General features: G+C 46.3%; 1 protein-coding gene across 1 annotated transcript in view; it reads right to left on the bottom strand.

Annotated features, from left to right (window-relative positions):
• Positions 1–7984: 7984 nt before the first annotated feature.
• Positions 7985–23334, bottom strand: part of MAP2K4 (mitogen-activated protein kinase kinase 4) — a 152556-nt gene continuing 137206 nt past the window's right edge. Inside the window, exons 11-14 of the mRNA XM_019536189.1 lie at positions 18872–18949; positions 17074–17222; positions 11958–12003; positions 7985–11141 (exon numbers count right to left, since the gene is read on the bottom strand). Coding sequence (XP_019391734.1) covers positions 11028–11141; positions 11958–12003; positions 17074–17222; positions 18872–18949 — 387 coding nt within the window. The 3' untranslated portion in view covers positions 7985–11027. The remainder of the gene's footprint in view (positions 11142–11957; positions 12004–17073; positions 17223–18871; positions 18950–23334) is intronic.

Here is a 23334-nt window from a genome sequence, read left to right on the forward strand (position 1 = left end):
AATCCCCACTGTCCCATGATGCATGGGGAGCTCTGCATGAGCCCCCCAACACTCCTCGCTCCCCCAGCTCCCCCCACAGGTGCCCCACCTAAGCCAGCTCCCCTTTAAAGAAATGAAACTAGGAAAAGCCACAGAACTCACCACTCCTGGTGCAGCCTTGGGACTTTGGGGGCTTGTGGAAGAACCCCCCACATGGCATGGGGCAATGGGAGGCAGCAGGGATCACATCCCCACTGGCAGGAGCAGGGAGCCCGTGGGGGCTTTCGGAGGGGGCTCTTAAAGGGATAGAGTTGGCCCAAACAGCCAAATCTCCGAATCAGATTTGGCCAAATACAAATTGGGACAATGATTTGAATCACTGTCCCCCAAATTAGCTGAAACCAAATCTGAAATGAATATTCGTTGCTTTGCACAGGCCTAATGCCTACTAGCCTGCCAGCCACTGCAGAGAGCCAGCAGATGGGCAATTTCCCCAGCTATGCTGTCTCTTCAGCCTCCAGCCAGCTGGGGAGGCAGCGTAGGGGGAAAGCCTCCCACATGGGACCCCCAGCCAAGGTCTCTCTGGCACTGGGGGGGGGGGTCCCCAGTGGGGCATTTCTCCCCTTCTCTGCCATGTCTGGAGCTGGTTTCCTTAGCCATGCCTCCTTCTCAGTCCAGGTCAGCTGAGGAAGCAGTGTGAGGGGTGTGGGGGGGAACCCCACCTCCCACCCTGCACCAGGGCCCCAGCCAGGGTCTCTATAGTGAGAGGGGAAGGAGAAGCCCCAAGCAGGGCTGTGAGCATAGTATTATTTCTAAGTCAATTATAGGGAGAAAAAAATTTCAGTTCAGAGTTTCTCTCATGTTTTACTCACCTGCCATGACTTGATGGGAGTTTATTTCGGAAAAGAACACACAACCCACTCTGTGTTGTGGTTGGAGTTGGAAATTAATCTCTCCATTTACTCTTAGGGCATTTCTGTGACCAGTAATCTGCCTACTTCACAATAAGCAAGATGGTTCAGGGCATTTGTGTACACATCTTATTTATAGCTTCATTGCCACACTTCAAACCCAGTAAGAAACACCAGTAAGTAGTGCCAACCTGTCCCCAAAAGCATCAGGCAGGGCAGAGACTCAGATAATCCTACCGCAATTTCTTCCATTTGTTTTAACACAGTCAACTGTAATCTCCTTCTCTGATATGTGTATGAGGCTCCGTGTATACAGACCATGTTTATGGGCATTCCCAACTCTCCCGCAGGAGGCAAAACTAAATCCGACCTTAACATGGTTTGTGTACATCCCAAATCAAAAATAGTGGGTACTATTATATCTCTCATTTTTACCTCTACTATGAGTTTGGCTTTGCACCATGGACCTTTATGGTTCTCAAAACTGCAATCCATTTGCTCTTCATGTGGGAAATCGTAGATCCCTTCCCTCATGCCTTTCTTATTGCAGTATCTCACTATATAGCCTCTCTCCACATCCAAAACAAATCACTTCTTGTGAGTCCCAACTCTTCATTTCCCTATTGCTCATTCTCCCCAACTTCATTCCTCCAACCCTTATGGCAATTCTTTTGTCTCCCTAGTGACCCCACGTTCCCCATAGTCTTCGGCTACTCTTAATGCCCCCTTTCCGTCTCTGTCTGCAAAGCTTCATCCCTCAGTCTAGCTGCAGATCCCCTCCTAACTCACAATCTTCCAGTATTCCAGGATGCTGTGCAACCCTGGGCTGTGCTCCAGCAGAGCAGGGCAGCCCCTCCCCCAGCTGTAATATGCCCGGCAACCCAGACCCCAGCAGACTCCCTTGGTCCTGCCACCTCCTCTGCTGGGGGGAAGTGGGCCCAGTGTCCAAATCCTTTCTGTAGTAGAGGGCCCAAACCTGGACACAGTACTCCAGGTGTGGCCTCACCAATGCTGAATAGAGGGGAAGGATCATTTCCCTCAATCTGCTAGCAATGCTACTACAAATGCAGCCCAGTATGCTTTTAGCTTTCTTCAGAACAAGGGCACTCTATTAGCTCCCAATTCAGTTTATTGTCCATTGTAACCCCAGGGGCCTTTCCTGCAGAGTTTCTGCTTAGCCAGTCAAACCCCAGCTTGTACCAGTGCATGGGATTACTCCTTCATAAGTGCAGGACTTTGCACTTTTCCTTATGGAACCTCATGAGATTTCTTTTGGTCCAATCCTTCAATTTGTCAAGGTCTCTCTGAATCCTATCTACTACTCCCCCCAGCTTGATGTCATCTGCAAACTTGCTGAAGGGGCACTCCATCCCATCTTCTGGGTCATTAATGAAGATACTGAACAAAAATGGTACCAGGACTGAACCCTGGGAGACCCTGCTTGATCATAGAGCAATTATTACCCTTTGAGCCCGACAATCCAGCCAGTTTTCTATCCATCTTACAATCCATTCATCCAGCCCATATATCCTTAGCTTGCTTTTGAGAATATATGGAAGACTGTATCAAAAGCCTTGCTAAAGTATGTCAGGTCCACTGCTCTTCCTGCATCCACAGAGCCAGTCATCTCATCACAGAAGGCAGTCAGGCTGGTCAGGCAGGACTTGCCCTTGATGAATCCATGTGGACTGTTCCTAATCACTTTCTTCTCCTCCGAGTGTTTAGGAATGGATTCCTTGAGGACCTGCTGCATGATTTTTCCAGGGATTGAGGTGAGGCTGACCAGTGTGTAGTTCCCTGGATCTTCCTTCTTCCCTTTTTAAAGATGGGCACTATGTTTGTCCTTTTCCAGTCATCTAGTCCACCTCTCCCAAACATCATGGGTTTTTAAGAGATAATTGCTGCAGCTCTGCAATCACATCAGCCAACTCCCTCAGCATCTTTGGGTGTATTACATCCAGCCCTATGGATCTGTGCACATCAAACTTTTCTAAATAGTCCCTAATCTGTTCTTTTGCTACTGTTGGCTGCACACCTCTCCAAACTGTGCTGCTGAGTGCAGTAGCCTGAGAGGTAATCTTGCCTGGGAAAACTGAGGTGAAAAGGGCTTTGAGTACTTCAGCCCTTTCTACATCATCTTTCACTATGTTGTGTCCTGCATTCAGTAAGGGACCAACAATTTCTCTGCTCCTCCTCTTGTTGGTGACACTTGTAGAAACCCTTCTTGTTACTCTTCATGTCTCTTGCTAGCTACAGCTCCAATTATGCTTTGGCCTTTCATCCCTGCATGCCCGAGCAATACTCTTATATTCTTCCTTAGTTGTTTGTCCAAAGCTGCTACTTGTAAGCGTCCTATTTGTGTTTTACCTCATTGAAGAGTTCCCTGCTAAGCCACACTGGTCTTTTGCCATACTTGCTAGTCTTTCTGTACATTGGGATGGTTCATTCCTGCAAACTTAGTAAGGTTTCTTTAAAGTACAACCAGCTCTCCTAGACTCCTTTCCCCCCTCAGACTGGCCTCCTAGTGGATCCTGCCCATCAACTCTCTGAGGGAGTTCAAGTCTACTTTTCTGAAGTCCAGGGTCCTTACTCTGCTGCTTTCCTTCCTTTCCTCAGAATCCTGAACTCAATCATCTCATGGTCACTGATCCCCAAGCTGCCATTCACTACTACATTCTTTGCCAATTCTTCCTGGTTTGTGAGCTGTTCTCCAAGAGCTACATACTCCAAAGGCTTCCTGGATTGCCTGTGCACTGCTCTATTGCCCTCCCAGCAGATATCAGGGCGATTGAAGTGCCCCATGAGAACCAGGGCCCGTGATCCAGAATCTTGTGCTAGCTGTTTGAAGAAAGCCTCATTTTCTTAATCCCCCTGGTCTGCTGGTCTATAGCAGATCCCCACCACCACGTCACCCTTGTTGCTGTCCCCTCAGGCCTGTTTGAAAGTCTCTGGGTTCAGGTCAATCTCCAGTTTCATAATAGAGCTCCGAGCAATCACACAGCTTTTTTACATAAAGCACAACTCCTCCTCTTTTCCCTGCCTGTCTTTCCTGAACAGTTTACACCCATCCACGGCAGTGCTCTAGTCAGGTGAGCTATCCTACCAAGTCTCTGTTATTCCAATCATGTCATCGTTTTGGCACTGCAGTAGGACTTCCAGTTCCTCCTCCTCCTTTGTTAGGTTGCATGCAGTTGGCTAGTTAGCTCAGATGTCTGTATACAATTCCAATATTTTCTCAGGAAGAACGAGAAGGCCTCTACTGTTGCCGCTTCCTCTAGGCCACCTGCTTCCCACTTACCTCAGGGCTTTGTGCTCCTTCCCCTGGTGAACCTAATTTAAAGCTCTTCTCACTAGGTTAGAAAGCCTCTCTGTGAAAATGCTCCTCCCTCTCTTTGTCAGGTGGGTCCCATCTTTTCCTAGCAATTATTCTTCTTGGAATAACATGCTGTAGTCAAAGAAACCAAAACTCTGCTGGTGACACCACTTGCACAGCCATGCATTGCTCTGTAGGGTGCATCACTCTTGCCCAGGCCCTTTCCCTTGACTGGAAGGATTGAGAACACCACCTGAGCCACTCTGCCCTTCTGCACCTTTTGCACCCAATGCCCTGTAGTCACTTTTTATCTGCTCACGGTCACCCCGGCAATATCATTGGTGCACACAGGAATGAGTAGCATGGGGTTCCACCTTCCTGGAAATCCATGTCCTCTTCCTTCTCTAGCACTGCCTCTGGCAGTCCTAGAAGTCTCCTTTAGCATCAAATCTATGAAGTCCTCATGGTGGATACTTTGGAGACTTACCAGCTCCTCCTGTAGCTTTCTTGCCTGCTCCTTGAGAGAGAGGACCAGGAGGTACCACTCACACCGCAGCCACTCCCCTACCTGGAGGTGACTTGAAGGAACCTGCAAGCCAGTCTCCATACCAGAATCTGTGTGGAAGCCTCAATGGTGAGCGGTCCTGCCTGGAAAGACACCTTACAGGTGCAAGCAGAGGAAGAGCTGGCAGTGGCTCTGGCATTGTGACATCTTTAAGCCAATTCTCTGGGACTCTGAACACACCCCCTCTCTCTTCCTGCCTCTTTCCAAGCAGACCTACCCTAGCAAACTCCCCTGTAAACTGGGCTGTTCACTGCTTTTTGGTCCCAAAAGTTTCTCTTTGCTCTGCTTCCACTCACCAAGCTTACAGTGAAGGAAGGTTTCCAGGCAAAATCCCTAGTGAACTCCACTTAGGCAAGGGGCTTAAATATTGGTCTAACTGATGAGTTTTGGCTACTTAAAATAAATGTATGTAGGTTAATTACTCTTAATTAAAGAGCTTACCTTAAGGGCTCCCCTGCAAAGAGCAGAGGTGGCAAACTGACTTATGAACTCTAGCAAGCTGACCTGTTTGCTCACTCACAGCCAAGGGTGCAGCATTTGGATAATCTCAGCTGGGGCCCATGTAGTCCCGAGTCCAAGATCTTGGAAGGGGTCCATTTGGTTTTCATCCTTCTATGACATGGAGTACCCCCAGGCACCACACCCCTGGCCCCCATACCACCCCTATCAGCCACACCTAAAGCTCTGGTCTTCTGAATTTCCAGCTCCCAGTCCTCTGTCCAATGGCTCCCTCCAGCTTCCCTATATGTGAGGGCTGACTAGGTCCCCTGCCTTATTCACCTGGGCTTTCTGGAATTCTTCTCTCCCTGCAGATCAGGGCCAGACTGTCCCTCTAGCTCTGCAGCTAGGCTTTAAGTACACCAGGCTCCACCCCTTTCCAGTCACCTGTCCTGACTGAGAGGGTTCTGCTCAGCCCATTACTTATCCTGCTCTGGGCTACTGGAGCCTGCCCAGCTCTCTTGTTCTTCTTAGCTCCCTATCTGCTTACAAGACTATCTCTATGGCTTACTACAGTGCATCTTGCCTCAGGTAGCTGGCTGCAGCTCTGCAACTCTTTTCTGCATCTTCCCTGGTACAGCTACCTATATCACATTGCTGCCCTCTAATATTGCCCTCCTAGTCTGTAGGTAGCAGGGGTTAGGGGACCTTGCTTAAAGAATAAGCAAGATGAGGTAGAAACTACAGTCTGTGAATACAGCTATGATCTGATTGGTATCCCAGGACACATCCACATGATGCTGTATGGTGATGTTGCTACGGTGCTGTGCTTTAGTACTTCCTTTTGGATGGCATAGCCCCCACTCCCAGTGCCTTCCACCGCCAGCCCAGAGTGCAGTGTGGCGCAGGCTCAGCCCCACCTGCCCCATGCAGATCCGAAGGCACGTGTTCCCCCCTATACCCTCCTGGACTGGTAGCGAGAGCAGCAGTGAAAGCCACTGGATGAGCAGCTCCTGGACCGGTGGCGCACAGCAGCAGGAGCCACCCCTCACTCTCCCCACCCCAGTCAGGCAGCTTTTGCCCCATCCCCTGTCCCAGCTGCAGCCCCAATTCCTCCCTTGCTGTGGGGGCATTGATCTGCACCCCCCCACACACCCTTTCCCTCCCCCTCACAACAGACTTACCAACTGGAGGCAGCTGTGTCAAGCATGGCAAAGGAACTAATCCCCCTTTTATAACATTGTTCCTATTAGAAAATTGGTTCCAACTTATAACATTTTGACTTAAGACATAGTTTTCAGGAACCAATTGCATTGTAAGCCTGAGGACTGCCCGTATTTCCTACAGCACTATGCAAATAGAGCTTGTGGAAAGAAGCATCTGTGATGTCTGGTAAGAGCTAGAAAACACAGAAGATAGGTCTGCAGGAAGTTTCTCAATTGATTAGAAATCTCCCAATATGGTAACAAATATGCAAAATGAGTCTTGGAGCAGGGCTGGCAATTTAGCATTTGACACAGGCCAGTAATCAAGTTTACAATTAAAATCATTAGGATGAACCCCTGGGCCAAAGCGCACTCTTGCTTATGGCCAAGTAAATTGGGTCTAATTCTGGAGACATTAGTAGAGTTACATAAGTGTAATCCTAAAGTAAATGAGATAAAGATTGGGTCTCTAAACATCAGAGGAATGCATTGTTTCACTGGAAAGTATTCATGGGTGCCATCTAAAGTCATACCCCTAGGCCAGGGGTTTTCAACCTTTTTTAAGGAGTGTACCCCACCTTCTAGGTACACTTCTGGTGGAGTGGGGGGTGGCGGCAGTGGCAGCCAGATGCGGAGTGGGAGTTGCACACAGCTGTGGCAGGGCGGAGTGGTGGCAGCTACGGTCACCAGGTGCAAACCCCCCCCACACACACACATCCAGCTCGCTGGGCAGACTGCAAAGGGGAGCTGTTGCCCTCTCCCCACCTCCCCTCCCAGCCCTGCTCCTGGGAACTGGCGGCGCAGGGTGGTGGGTGGTGACGCTCCACCCCTGCCCACCTGTGCGTACCCCCTAGCCCTTTTCCAAGTACCCCCCAGGGTACATATACCCCTGGTTGCCAACCCCTGCCATAAGCATTGGGCTGCATGGCCAAGCCTGAGCAGGAGCTAACTTAGTGAATAAAACATTGGACAAGCTGTGGAGGGGAGAGGCAAAATCCACAACAAGGAAGCAGGCAGCAAGAGAAGTAGCAGATGGCCCTGTGAGGAAGCAGACACACAGTTCTTTGGGTTCAAAACACTCAAGGGCTTCTGAACAAACAAAATGCCTACTGGTATTTGTTTCTGTTGCACTATAAGAAATAAGATATTCATTATAAACATCATTTCTGCCTTCAAATGTAACCAACCCTACACAGCCCTGAATATTGGTTTACTGCTCAGGCTACTGTTATGCCCCTCAGCATGGCCTTTACCATTTGCCATTCTCAATAGCATATGCAGTGCCTAAAGACAGTAAATTGTCTGGCCTATGCAGCAGAGAATTTCTTCAAAGAGCCACCTGCTTTAAAGTCCACCTGAGTACCTGCTATTGCAGGAAGTGGAGGAAGACAGCAGTCTTCCCCACACCCTTTTATTTTTATTCAAGAGCAACTGATTTAGAAACAAATGCCGCATGACTCCTGGTGGATGTCCCCAGGATCTGGTTACATGAAGGGGATGGGATTTGTGTACTTCAATAGATTTTATTGAATTTTCCCATTGTGTTTGACCTTACAAAATAAAAATAACAAGGTCACAGTCGCATCCTAATTTTATTACAACTGACCTGCAGGCAAAAGAATAGAACTATTACATAAACACTCTGATTCCATGTATAATATCTTAAATAGAAGAAGTCAAACTAGAATATAGGATAAAATATTCTGAAGCTCTTTGAAGCAGTTATGTTACTGAGCTCCATTTTACAGACAATAAGGCAACATCCCTGCACATCAGCTTTTTGATAATTTTTATACATTTTTCTATGGTACAAGAAAAAAAATAACCAGAGCTCACAATGTACAGTTCTTATACTATTTTCACAGCTTCTGAACACTATACACCTTTTTAATAAAGATACATTGTAATAAATGCTGCACCCTTAATAGTTTATAATAATCTATGATTAATACATGAGATCTGCCTTTCTGTACAGCCATCATCTACACCACAGCACATTCTGAACCTGGCTTTGACATCAGGAACTCAAAGCTTCTAATTTCCATTTCCCACCAACAGAATGGAAACTCAGTTATACTGCTAAAGACAATAGAATGGGGCCAGGTGCAGAAACAGCACAACTTAAATCAGGTGTGAATGAGGGGAATAGGAAGGCAACAGCTGTTTGCAGAAGAAGGCTTCGGATATAGTGAATCACCAAGTCAACAGCTGTAAATTTCCAGGTCTGAGGGACTGAGGAAGAATTACTGCATTAGATAGTCACATTTTGTCATGAGCATGATGCCAGGGTGGCAGCATCAGATGATTCGGCACATATTGTTTTCTAGGTGTTTTGAATAGATAATACTTTCAAATTATCTTATTAACTGCAACTGTAAGAATCAAATGCATTAGTTAAGAGAATCTGACTTTGTTCTTGCTGGCCTAGACAGACAAAGCTTTTATTCCCCATGAAGGTACGGCTACAAATGACAAAAACAGGGTGTTCTGGGGTACAATACATTGTCGGCCAAAGCCCACGGGGTCCTAAGAACACTAATTTCCTATCACTTTTGATGTCAGTTGAGAGAACTCAGTGCCTGATAGGATCAGGCCTAGCAGGTTTGGCTGTGAATGCTCTGTGGCATCAAATGGCAATTGTGTAGGACAAGTAGGGAACAAAGTGAGTACCTCAAGCCTACACACAAGTAGATCACTGTAGAATCTGGAAAAGTGCCATAAGTGTATAGCAACAGCATAGAGCCTCTGTTTGACCACCAGCTTTGCTTCACCCCTTCTTAGCTCAGATGTTATAATACAGTGTAGGCCCTTGCACCATACCCAGTGCTCTCTGTATTGTCACAGCCTTTGTGTTTGGTAGAAATTGTGGGAAACTTTCTACACAATGGAATTAGTGCAGCAGCATTTCCCTTTCCATTGGGTTTCTAACCCGCTGGGTTTTGTTTTCTAAATTTTTCAGAACTCTCTCTGAAAGTGGAACATTCAGTTTCTGACAAAGCCCCAGCTACTTACTATGTGACTAAGCCAACCAAGTAAACACTACCAAATGGAAACCAGAAATCACTTTGCAGGTCCCCACAAGCTCCAGTTTGTCAGTCTTTGGAAGACATCTAAAAATAGATTATTTGAAAAAAAAAAAAGCTAAATGTTTCAATGAAAAACTATGTTTGAACAAGTCCAAATTAACAGTATATGATCAGCTCTAAAGTTCATGTCAGCCAGAAGAGTACATCTTGAATGGTTTTTCTAGGACAAGCTAAAGGCCAGTCAGAAACCAGAGATACTTTCTAATGTCCTGGGTACCCAGACTACCATCATGCACCAGAACAATTCAAGTGCAATCTGGACCATGACACAACATTCAGGACTGTTCAAGGATCACAAAATAGGCTGAAAGTACATACAAAAAATGAAATATTAGACAAACAAATGAGAACATCCTATGTGCAGCAATGAAATTTACCACATTGAGATAGATCCAAGGTGAGGGGTAGGAGGCAGAGGATCCCACCATCCTCATCAGGGGGGATAGAATCAAACACACTGAGATTTGGTCTAGTCTGATCACAGGCAGTGCTGCTAGGCCAGAATTGGTTGTCCATAAGAAAGTAGAGATACCGGACTTTGGATAAAAGGGGTTATCAATGTTTTTCAGTCGATAAACATTGACTGAAAAATTATGAGTGATTCAACTGTGGCTTATCAAAAACAGCTGTAGATTTTGCACACTGCACTTATGGAAGTAAAAGCAAAGCCACTGTGCAGCTATAAATCAGGTCACAAGCAGACTAAATTCAATTGAGTAGTTTAATAATTCTTCAAGTCAAGGTCTTATCTTATCATGTAACAATTTACAGGACACCTAGTTATAATGAAGAGTGGATGGCTTGGTAAAGGAGAGAAGAATACATTATGTCCCATCTTTGAATATTTTAATGTTAGCCTCTTTCAATGCAACATATTTTTGGTAAAGACATATTCACTATATTTAACATGATCTCTCTTTAAACAGAAAGTTCAGCTGAACAGACTGTCCCCAGAAAATACACTGTGACTGTAAAGCAACAGAATTTCATAGCAGTAAATCTATTGCACTTTGTGACGAATAAAATCCTCCTTTGCCTTTTAGCTCCCGAAGGCAAAGCTTCGCGTTGGTTATGCAAGTTCTTCTCTCTCCAAGCAAAGTCTCTATGTTCAGACAGAAAATGCCTAACTTGTGTTTGTTTTTATTATTACTTAAACAATAATTGGAAGAGTTTGAGAGAAAAATCTTTCCAGTAGCTGCTGAGAAGCCTCTGAGTTTTGAGTCTAGAAAGGAATTTTAGGTGCTATCCAATCACGGTCAACAAATAAATGTACTTATTTCCACATTTCATGAATATGTCCACAAAAGAGCAAGATGAGGTCTCTCTTTGACCAACACTAACACTGTGTGATCAGGTATTACAGGGATGCACTTTAAATGTGACAATAATATACAGACATGATGGAAATAACACCAATATTATTGCACATGGTGTCTGGGCGAGCATTAAAAACACTGCAATATGTGATGAAAATTCTTTACAGCTTGTTTTCTCTCAGCCCTTTTTCTAGAGTTTGATGTAGCAGCAATATCAATCGACATACATTGGAGAGCTGGGAGTTGTGGGCATTTGATCCAGGATTTTACAAACATAGCATGCAACATCCACTGTACGCTCTTCGTACATCAGAATGAAGGGATGTTTCTGTAAGCCAGAAAGGAAACAAGGTTAACTTACATTTTTATGCTACTGAGAGCTTGCCAATAAACATGGCCAAAGCATATGTCACGTGCATGCTCAGCACCACATTAAGGTGGCTAAAATGCCTTGTTTTTGGGAACTGGAATGTGCAGAGTGGAAGCAAATGAGTGGGACACATTTTGCTGTTTTGTCTAGGCAAAACCAACTGACAAACAACTTCCTCTGGGTCTTCCAAAGAACATGTTCATGTTTGCACTTTAGTGCCCATTACCTGGGCAAAGTGCTGAATGCACTGTGGGGATTTAATAAGTGGCAAAGTTTGCCAGCCAACTGGCCTAGCTTGCTGAGTGCAGTGGTCTGGGAGGAGGGAAGGCGAAGAGGGGTAATGCTGACACATTTTCTGTCCATGCTTCTGCATCGACTTATGAGAGTTTGGTTAGCTGATGGGCTGTCATGTAACAATTCTGTGTGCTTTAATATCACAAACCTGAAAGGGGAGCTTGTCTGCCTCTAATGCTCCTGTATGTGTTTCATGCTTAGAGCAGCTGTTTGGCCAATGTTGATTAATTTCTCAGGTTCTTACACTGAGGGGAAAATCTATGTGATTTCTACTGAACAGAAGTTCCAGACACTCCAGCTCTTTTATCCATCAACCTGCTGAGCTCAGCTTTTCTAAGCACACACTGCGCTGGCCACTTGAGAAAACAGGACTTTCAAACCCAGATCTGCAGCTTTAATTCCATTGTGTCCAATATCACACAATTACAATTGGTGCACAGCATGTTCCCCCCCGCCAACCCACCTCTGCTCCACACTCACCAGAAGCTCTTTATACTTTGGCCTTTTAGACTCGTCCTTTGTAAGGCTAAAGAAATCAGAAAGATAATTAGGAAAAGGCAGATTTGTAAAAAGTGTTCCAAAGAAATTAAATGTTAGTGTTGTATGGGACAAGACACAGAAAATCACTGTAGCGGAGCTAGGGCCCAGGGCCTGCCAAGCTGTGCTGGTCGTCTCATTCACAACCCAACTTTCATTTGGAGTCCAGGAATTTGGCTCCTGGGGAAAAAGACAGGATATTTTCATGATCTGTAGTGCTGCATGAATCTTCCTTCCTTTGCAGTGTGGGTGAAGTGTGTTGGGATTGTGATAACTCCCAGGATTGTTGTTTGCTGGAGAAGGAAGATTTTGCTTCCTAATTTGTGCAGCACATGTGATGTGTCCTACGGCTCAGATCCAGAGACCTGTCTCCGAACAGTTGTACCTATCAGATTCTCAGGCCTGAAGTTACTATTCTGTTCTGTGGTTCATTTTTCTTGGGTTAGAGGGAAAAAAAAGTGGAGGGAAGGAGGTACGGAGAAGGAAGTGTGTAAGTGGATGCTCTCAGGTGGGCTTTGCTCATGGTTATTTTACAAATGGGGAGAGGGGGACTGATGCACTTTAGAGCACAACCATTCTTCCAATCCAGCTGGAAACAGAAGGAAATAGTGATACAGCCTCCCTGGGCTTCTTAAACAAGCTGTAAAGCTTGAATGGCTCAAATCACCCTAACATGCTCTCTCTAGCCCTGGTTAACGTGGATTGACTCACCCCCATGCATCTTCCCTTTACACCCCTCCCCCCACAGAAGTCTGATACAGAGCACTCTCAGCTGGATAAAAAGGCAGATGGGAACAAAAGCCATCATTTTGGGGGAGCTGGTTGTTCAGGCTCTCCTGGCACCAGCCAAATTACATATATGCCAAGAGGGCTTGGAAGAATCCTGGGGAAAAGGGACTACACAAAGCAATAGCACTTGAACACTTTCCCTGCCACAGAAAGGGTTAATGAGGTCAAGGGGGATACATGCAAAAAAAGAGTACAGTACTTGGGAGGGGTAGGAAGCAAGTGGGAGCAGAAGAGACCCTACGACCAAAGATGCACACTGTCCAGCAGCACCTGAGCTGAAGGCTAACAGACTGATGTCTAGGGAAAGTGTCTCATCTCAATAAAACCCCTTCAATAACCAAACTGCTTGGAACCGGCAGGTGGCAGCAAAATCCCCAGGAAAACAAAGAAGAGCATCTGCCATAGCAGAATGAGGGAGGACATGTGCTAGGAAGTGTGGCTACAACACTGCCATGAATGGGAAATGGAGACAGCTCTGAGAATGAGGAGAGGTTAGAAAACCCCATCAAAGATACCCTGTACTGCTGTGTGACACTCTGGTAGCTGATTTGATTTGGAGGAGATTTGGCAGTGATTCGGTGGCTGAATCACTGAATCCAAACTGAATAGGGAGACCCATGAAAAGGTCCGAATCGAATCGGCAGCTTCCGAATCGATTTGGAGAGATTCGGCCATAGACTATACAGGCAGTCCTTGATGACACTGGACACAGCCGCCTCCAGCTGGTAAATCTGTTGTGGTGGGCAGAGGAGGGAGGGAAGGGGGATGGGGGTGCAGATCAATGCCCTCCACAGTGAAGGAAGGATTGGGGCTGGGACAAGCTGCCCAGTGGGGGCGGGGGAGCCCGGGATTTGGAGAGGGGGGCTCCTGCCACCGCGTGCTGCTGGTCCAGGAGCTGCTCTTCTGGTGACTCCTCCAGAGGCTCTCACCACTGGTCCAGGAGGGAATGGGGGCAGGTGTGTGGCCCTGGATCTGCACGGGGTGGGCTGGGCCAGGCTGTGCTCCAGGTTAGCCCCAGCCACCCTGCACTCCACAGGGCAGGTCTCTGCACTTCACAGGGCAGGCAGAGACACAGTTGCACTCTGGGTGGCAAGCCCCTGCTGCTGGGCTGCACTCTGCAGGGTAAGCGAAGCTAGGGCTGTGCTCCAGGAGGCTAGCCCCAGTCACCCACTGCCAGGCTGTACTCCAGGGGGCGGGCAGAGTCATGGTTGTACTCCGGGCGGCTAGCCCCAGCCGCAGCCAGGAGCACAACCCTGGCTCTGCCCACCCTGCAGAGTGCAGCCCAGCAGCAGCAGGGGCTTGTCACCCAGAGTGCAGCCCTGGCTCCACCCACCCTGTGGAGCGCAGCTCAGCCCAGTACAGCCTAAGCCCAAATCTCTGAATTGGTGCCCAATCTCCAAATCCAAATCGGGACAGTAATTTGAATTACTGAATTGAATCGCTGTCCCTCTGAATCAGCTGAATCCAAATCCAATACTTGCTGCTTCACACAGGACTAATACCCTGCATGTCTTCCTGTGTACTGTGTTAAAGGATTGCCAAGAAACTCAATGTACTTCACAGGCATTAAAAGCTGGCATGGACCGCACAGCTATAAATACAGCATTAAAGATGGTATATCCTTATGCTAAAGCTCCTGCTGAGGACAGTGTGTCCTAGGTGCTCAGGGAAAGGACTCTCTTTTGGATCCTGGATTAGGTTAGACTATGAACTGTGGAGACCCTAGCAGAGCTCAGGCTGAACCATCTAGATCAGAAACCACAAGAATCACACATTGGCAAATAAATGCTTTAAGGACAAGGTAGGCAGGTTTGGCCAGGAACTGAAATCACTCAACACCTTTCCTCTCACAAAGCTATGCTTCTCTGGCTCTTTTCTTATTCTCCCGTACATGTGTGTCCCTGCGGCTTGCAGATTGTAACCAAGTTGACAACCACAACTAGAGAAAGAGAAGAGGAGGTGCAGAGGGTTGTTCAGGTGGGAGAGGACTTTGGGTACACATGGCATCCAGTTGTGAGGGTAGTCTATCTGTTCAATTCATCTTTTGTTTCTATTTCAGTATTTTGCACCTGCAAGATACTGTCTGGGAGGGACTGCTTTCACTGCATGATATATTCACACCTATCTTTCTCTTGGTTACAGCAATAGGAGGGAAACTGCACAGCAGGGTGGGTTTTTAAGGTTTTATGGCCCTTCTAAGTAAGATACATGAAACAATGTTGGTACCAAGGTTGATATTTCTTGACTTCCAATTGAAGCTTTTAAGGTAATAAAAATACAATAATGTACCATATTTAATTACTTCTCACCTTAGCGTGAATTTCAGGAACAAAACATGAATTTCATTCAGTGAGATGGGCATTGCCCTGGGAGAGTGGGGACCCTACGTTCTCAGCTCTGCTCCTACGCCCACTGCTATCCAGACCAGAAGTATAACTGATAGGGGTAACCAGGGCAGCAGTCCTGAATGCTGCCTTTGTTGGGAGGGGTCTGATCACACCACCATAGTTGGCAGCAGCCGGTGATGACCCGTGCTTTGTGGCTGCCCTGCAACATCTCTCAACCAGACATTTTATCTAGTGACTATTTCATGAAAAGAAAAGAAACACCACTTGGAGTAGACCTCCTTCCCTTCCAGGGAAGTACTTAGTTGACGAAATAACTGAGCCAGGTTCCTTCTGGCCTGCTCTTCTCCTGCCCCTGCATTTCTTCCCCTTTTGGTTGCCCAGTGAGCTAGCTGCAATAGAAAGGAAAAAAGGTACTTCTGACCCTGCCTAGCCCTTGGTTTGGTGGTTGAGGCATTAGACTAAGTATCAAACATGAGTTCAAACCCCCTTGGGTCCTGGGCAAGTGTCCTAACCACTCAGCTATTAGATTAAAAGGAGAGAAGAACCTCTTGACCACACTTTCAGGGATATGCGTGCAATTAGGCACTCATTTGAGCCAAATAAGACTGCTATAGTGCATACGAACCATAGTGCATATGCTGTAAGTAGCACTTAGATGCCTTGAAGAGAAAAAGGATTTAAACCTTACTCTACTCAAAAGAAAAAAAACAACAAATATTTCAAATGTCTTATTTTCTATAGTGAAAGGTTATGGTATGAGGAAAATCAGTGGAACTAGAAGAGAACTAACACCAAAGAAGAGGTCAGTTGCTCTATGTCCCTTTGGCACACTGTCATGGGTCTTGACTAGAGCTGGCTGAAAGTCCGAATTTTCATTATGTGGAATTTTTTGTGTGGAATTTTGGGGAAAAAAGCATTCCTGCTCTGAACCTCAGCTCTGCTCCTGCTCTGTGGCAGGAAGTCTGAAAAGTCAGAGACCCAGTTCCAGCCAGAGTCCTCAGGACTTGAAGGATTTCTGCTGCAGAGTTGGGGATCAAGTCCTGTCTAATGAGGGAATCCCACAGTTCCTGAGGCTTGATATGGAAACTGGAAGCCCTGAAGTCTGTGGTATGGGACATTTCACCTGGTGGGGCTGCCCTGCAGCTACAAATTCTGGAAGCTTTGACCCTCCAGTAGGCAACCAGGTGAGCTCACAGGAAACAGTAGTGCTGATGGAAATCTTCGGATGTTCTATTACATTTGACAAAACTATATTTCTATAAAATATTTCAGGTTCAATAAGCTACAATTTTCTGAAGAAAAACTGCTTTTTAGAGCATTCCCAGTCAGTTCTAGTTCTGATCCCACCCTACATACCGACTGATTGCTTTGGAGCCCAATGGCTGTCAGACAGATGGTCTGATCACCAAAAGGCGTGGACCCAACCCTGACAGATGAGCAGACTGATCTTCATAATGCAGAAAGACTACAAAGGATCTCAACTCCTGCTGTAAATACAGATTGACTCCCAACTGCCCATCAATACCGCCTGCAGAAAAACAGATGCTCCTGGGCCCTGCTTTAACCATGCAGACAGACAGGCTATTTATCTGGGCCCCTGACCCAAGTCATGCAGACTTACTGCCATGGGTAATATCCTGCCTTCCCTAAATAAAAACTATTATGAATCTTCTCCCTATTGCTTCCTGGAAAGAAAGTCCCATAGGTCTACCTTCCACCCTTCTGCCTGGATGTAGATTGTCATGGATCATTCTTTGGTCTTCCAAAGACAGAATGCAAGGGGAATTTACTCTAATATTGCAGGCCCAAAACACTCCATGTACATAAAATTGATTTGGAAAGATTAGGCATGTAATTCTTGCTAGCTCTATCATATTAACATGGCTAGCCAATTGCAAATGTTTCAAGTAGGAAACACTTACCACAAGTTGACAAAGTTGATGAAACTTGGGGAGAATTCCCTTTCCTCTGAGTTACTCAGCTGTGGTGGGTCTCCTTTTACTACTTGTGTCAGCTGATCAAATACACTATTCCATTTGGGATATGGGAATCGCCCTGTGGCCAACTCATACTGGAAAGAGACAGCAACAATGCCAGATGGGTAAGAATAAGTAATACAAAGGATGTGTTTAATTAGGAGAGGACAATCTATGCATCATCCTTGAAAACTTACAAAGCAAGGGTGAGTTAATTCTTCAGCTCCTTACTCCCTTCCACAAACCTCAGTTCTTAGACCCAAATCCTATTTCATGTTTGTGTACCTATGGGATGTTTAATTAGTTGCATAAGTGCAACTTTTGGTACTTACACAGATTTTAGATTCTGTTTCCCTCTGTGACAGCATAGTATCATCCAGGTACCTGAGCAACAGCCCAAAACAAAACAGAGGAGAAAGGGGAGATCCTCCTGTCTTTTAATCCATGAGTCTACTGGTTAAGGCATTTGTTAAGAATGATACTATCAGGATTTAAAACCCCCTAACCCAGAGGGAGTTTAAACCAGCACCTCCCACTTAACAGCAAAATACTCTAGTCATCAGGCCAAGGGCTGGGCACTGCTCACAGCACCCTCCATCCCTCCAGCTGAAGCTGGTTCACTCAGCAGCCAACAGGGAAGCTATGTGGGGCCAGGAGAAGTGAAAGCCAGAGGAAACATGACTTAGTAAAGTGGACATTATCCTGGAAGAGGGGTGGGACTCTGGCCTCTATCCCCAGTGACTTCTGCAGCTTGCCTTTAATATTTGCTGGATAAAATGGGTAAAAAGCAGTGGGATGGCTTTTGCTCCACTGGAAGTGGAGGCCACAGCCAGAGCCAGAGCTAGAGCTCTGGGAGTAATGCTTGTATCCAGGCAAACCTATTCTACCACTGTGTGGCTATAGTGGAGTCTTCTGAGCATGCTCACAGGGGAAGTCCAGGGCAAGCAGAGCTAGGAAAGTGGAAACAGAGTTTAAAATCTGTGTAAGTGCTGAAAATTACACTTATGTGGCTATGTAAATAAGGTGCATGCATGCACTGAGGCACATAAAGGTGAAATTAGATTCTCCACCTTAGTGTCCTAGAGTCCCTGTGCAACACTGATATTTTCCTTTGGGAGAATGAAGGAATGAGCATTTCAAACATTGAGGGAAAGACGGCATGTTAGCAGTAGCTCCTTACATAGACACTTCCGGAATTTTTTTCTATTTGCTTTTAACTATGTACTCCTCAACTCCCCAGCCTAAGAATAAAAGTTTTCCAAAGACATCAGTGCAGGCATGTAGCAGTGCCAAAGTTAGAAAGGGACCAGTGTCTAAGATTTATTGTAGAATTTGTTAAAGTCCATCTGAAGTTGGGACTGTGAATATGTTATTCATGCAGCCCTGGTGCCATGGCTCCCTAATATATCATACTCAGTGTTTCTCTACACGTGAATTTTTAAAGAGAAAAGTCCTTCAAAATCCATGCTCTTTCTGCTGATCATTTTTAGGCTGTAAGACATTACTTTTGATCCACAGATCTATATTATAAGGAATTGAATTCTTCGGCCTTCTGTAGGTGTCTATTTACATCTTGGTATGTAAATGGGCTCTAAAGTCCCCACTCACAGCAAAGGGGGTTGAATTTTGCTATAAACGCATTCATTTTGGAAACATGGCCTACTCTATTACCTTGTAAAGTGAAGCCCTATGACACCTGATAGGAAGCCTTGTTTCACAGAACTTCATAAAACCACACACATACCAATGTAATTCCCAAACTCCAGACATCTGAGCGAACATCGTAGCCTTGCCTTGATGCACTGGGGTCTATCCTTTCAGGCTGAAACAAGAAGAGGAAGCATAGTCAAACAATATCCAGCAAAAAGAGTAGGAAAAACACAGGGAAATATGTTTATAGTTGCTAGTACCCATGGGGAATGTGCTGAAGCATCCCTAGAGGTAGTCTTTATGAGAGCTGTCCAATCACTCTGAGGGCTAGGCTCCAAGCTGACACCGAAACCAAATTTTTAATGGGGTTTGGTCCTTTCTTGCTGTTAAGGGTTATTATTAAGTTTCTATTTTTTTCTACGTCAGAAATCTTGTGTTATTATTAATTTTCTAGTTTGTTTTTCTATGTCAGAAATCTTGTGTATACAAAGTCTTGCCTTCTCTGTTTTTGAAGAACTCCTTAGAGAAATACTGAACCAGAAGGAGAATTTTCTTATTCCTCAGCAGAGCAATGGAGTGGGGGACAGGAAGGGAATCCCCAGCACAGCCCCTCTCTGCCAACTGTTGAGTATTTAGTTAAATGGATATTTTCAGAATAAATTTTCAATAAATGAAGGGTTTTAAATAAAGCTCTTCTCTCTCAGTAACTCAGGCCTCATTTCCCAGACAACTGTCAGATCACAATGCAATTAGTCCTCCAGACACCCAAAAAAGTCTTCCAAAAAAACCCCAACAGAGTACAGATGGGACTAGACTTATTGATGAGCAGAATTATACATCCAGAGAAAGGAAATACATACAAACCTATTATCGATCTTTGCATATCACCTTAATGAAAAACCCCTGGCTGTGATTTTTAATATATAATTTTGTTGAGTTATTTGAAAGAAAGAGCCCTTACCTAGATTCTACCACAAGCAAAAGACTGGGAATCATTTCCACCTGAACAGTGATAGGTCTGACTTACATATTTATTATTTACAAACTGAAGAATCTGTTTGCAAAAGGAAGAGAAGGCATAGATCTCAGTATACAGAAGTGGGAGCAGACCTAAAAGGTATCACTGTATAGTCAAGGCATGTCTAGATACTAAGGGCTTGTTCTACCGTGGTTGTTATGAAACTTCCTGTTAGCTTCAAAGAACCTAAACAAAGAGGCACTCAAATCTGAGTTATGTTTGGAAATACAGGCTTTGATTCACCTGTGTGCAAGTTTTCCTTGCTGCAAAATCAAGAAAAAATCAGTCATAATTTTTTGTGAAGATTCATTGTATCATATGCTCAAAATGAAGCTATTTGAAATAACTATTTTTAATCTCTGCTTTGCACCCCTAAGCATTAGCTTCTTTCCCTAGAAAAACAAACTATAGGAACTGTTTTGTTTCTCCTCATTTGTTTAGGTGCTCTTGAAGGTATTGGGTCTCCAAGGGATTTACAGACTGAAGGTACTCTGAAGCAGACCAATGAAGCTGGGACACAGCCTGACATGCTGACCCATTCATTTGGTGACATTTGTTTATAGCCTGTAAGACACCTGTTATCCAAACCTGATACATAACATACTTATTCAGATAACACTGGTAGAGAAAAAATGTAAATGGTATTACTTTGCTCAATGTGACATGGTATCCAAAGCCCATGAGCCCATAAAGGAGAGATGCAAACTTGATAGATTCATTCTTGTGATGTCTGAGCTGGCTATCAGGTCTGGATGTATGTTTGAAAGGAAAGAAGCCCAGCAGTTGACATCTGGAGGGTGTGGGTGCCTTCAGTGAATATATGGAGGAAAGAGGAAGTCAAGATATCCTAGGCCCATTGTAAGAGGGGCCCCTAAACCCTATGACTTTAAACAGAAAAGACAACAGCTAACTGAGGGCCAGCTGAGAGAAATAGGCAGCCAAAAAGATAGAGTAATAGCTCCAAAGCTCCAGGCCACTTACCTGAATCAAGCTGGTAAAAGGGCTGCAGGGCGGGGCTCCAGAAAGTGTGTTAAAGTACAGTTGCAGCAGAGCTGAGCAGGCTGCCAAAACTGGGCAAATGAGTACCCTCTGCTACTGAGCATACAGCCAAACAGCAGAATGACAGGGCTGCAAGGCATTATGGAAGGCAGCTCACAAAAAAGCTGGCCTGGCCACAAGGTGGTGCAGAGAATGCTTGATTAGAAGAGTCTGGCCACAGGGCTGTGACTCTGCTTACTGAGAGGCAGGTGGCTGAGAAACAAGCCTGTAGATTCATTAATGGGAAACCCACGTGCCTAGCTCTGAGACACAGGGATCAGGTGACCAGAAGGGAATGCAGCTAGTAGGTATCTAGGCCTGGCTTCAGGGCTAGGGAGTCACTCTGCACCTAAGTTGTGGGAACAAATGCTTCCTGAAGAGAGGAATTAATAGAGTAATAAGGTACCCCAGATAGGCCAACTGGTAGGACCTACTTTTTACACAAGCAGTCTGTGGGCTAAGCCCACTCAGAAACTGCAAGGCCCTCCCTATTTCTGAAGAAGGGGCAGTAAGTGTATAACAAGCGATTTCATGGGACAAAAAATGTGAAAACAGAGATGGGAGCGATGGTCATACATTCATAACAAGTGCTCCAAGGGGGGACATTGAGCAGACCATACTGGCTAATGCCCACTGGCCCTCAAACAAGTCCAAGGAGGCAGTGGATGCTGCCTAGTGAAACTCTGCCCAGAGCTGTGTGTGGATGAGAGACAGGAAGACAGCCTCACAGTCATCAGCGGTCTCTGCAGCCATAGCCTCCTTCCTGGTCAGACAGATGGCAAGCTTGACTACAGCCAGAAGGAGGCTGACCAGGAGGACCTGGGATTCGATGGGGCCCTGGATGAGGAATGCATAAACAAAGGTGCAGGGAGTAGTGAAGCCAGAAGCTTGGCAAGAGGTTCTTGAGGACGTGGTGAAGGGGTTGCAGCCTGGATCACTCAAAATGGGCATGTGCCAGGATCTCCCTCTGCTGACAGAAGAGGCAGGTGTCGGGGGTATTCATAAAGTGCACCAGATACATGTGCATGGCAATGGCTCCATGGAGGTGTTGTTAGCTGAGGTCCCCAGTGGCTGGTGAGATGAGGATGACTCACCAGGGATACTCAGCCTCACTATGGATGTCCTGTCACTTGGTGTCTGGGTGGGATGTGAGGACAAGTTGGTAGAGCATGCAGTCCACTAGCATGTAGAGCTGGTTGGAATGGGCTATATGAAAGCAGACTGGTTTTTTATCCCCTCGCCTGCTGATGTGGTACAGTGGAACCTATTGAGGCACGGGCCCCATGACAAGCTCCAGGGGGTGCTGGGAGATACCGTAGGTGGGGTCTGCCCTCGCGCAGGATACCGTAGGTGAGGGCAGTTTTTGGCAGGGAAGCCTTGACCTCCTGGAGTAAGTGGCAGGGCATGCACACTGTGGACAACTCCATGCACTGAGCCAGTGCAGAAGGATCTGCCCACCCCTGCCTGGAATAATCCAGGAGGTACAAGATATGGGTGATGCTGGCCAGGATCATCCTCCAGCACACCAAGGGAACCCCAGCTGCCAGCACCGCCACCTGTGGATTTTTCAGCAAGGCCTTGGCTAGAAGGTCTGTGCCCTGGGCAACCGTGTCTGGGGACCCAGAGGTAGAGATGACATCCCATGCCCTGAGGGGTTATTGGTAGAACTGTCTCATGTGGGGAGGCCTCGCACGTGGAAAAGCTGTTGGTCATATCAGAACCCTCAAAGGCAGTGGAGGAAGGCATGTCCTATTAGGTACCACGCCACCTGGTTACTGTTATGGTAAGGTAGCCTCTGTAGGACTTGAAGGTGGAAGGTGTGGCTCTGGCTGTAGAGGCAGACTAGACCCTGCTCACACTTGCACAAGGAGAGATAAGGACACTTCCAAAGACTCAGTGTTGTCTTGGCTAGAATAAGCCCTGCACCCATCTCTAGAGACTGGCTAGAAGATACATGGTCACAGGCAGCATGTTGAAGTGGTGCCTGAGCATGGACAAAATGAGCTGGTTGATGAGCAGCACCCTCCCATGGAGGAAGAGGCAAAGCAGCAGCCCTGTCCATGTCTGCAGCCACTCAAATACCTTGAGTTCCCACTGGTACCAGTTCCCTGGTGGGGAGGGGTGGCTGGGGGACCAGGTACAGCAGTGAGTCCACACTCCAGCAGATGCCCTGGGGCACAGGTGAGCAAGCCCACCTGCCACCTACTGTCAGGCCTGAGCTCGTCCCAGATAACCCGGGCAGAGGAGGCTGATGACTAGATGAACTGGCAGGACTCCACCTACACCAGGCCACCCACATCTTAGACAAGGAGCACATCATTTGCATATGTCAAAAGAACCATTTATGGCTTGGTCCTGGAACACCAGGCCTGCCATCTGTTTGAGGGCAATGGCATAGAGTTAGCCTGACAGAGGACAGCTTTGACATACTCTTCGCCTTAATGGGATGGGCTCCATCATGAGCCTCCAACGCGATGCTGCGGCTAGTAAAGCGACCAAAA

The sequence above is a fragment of the Crocodylus porosus genome, unplaced genomic scaffold, assembly GCF_001723895.1.
Source record: "Crocodylus porosus isolate Cpor-Errol unplaced genomic scaffold, CroPor_comp1, whole genome shotgun sequence".
Lineage (NCBI taxonomy): Eukaryota > Metazoa > Chordata > Crocodylia > Crocodylidae > Crocodylus > Crocodylus porosus.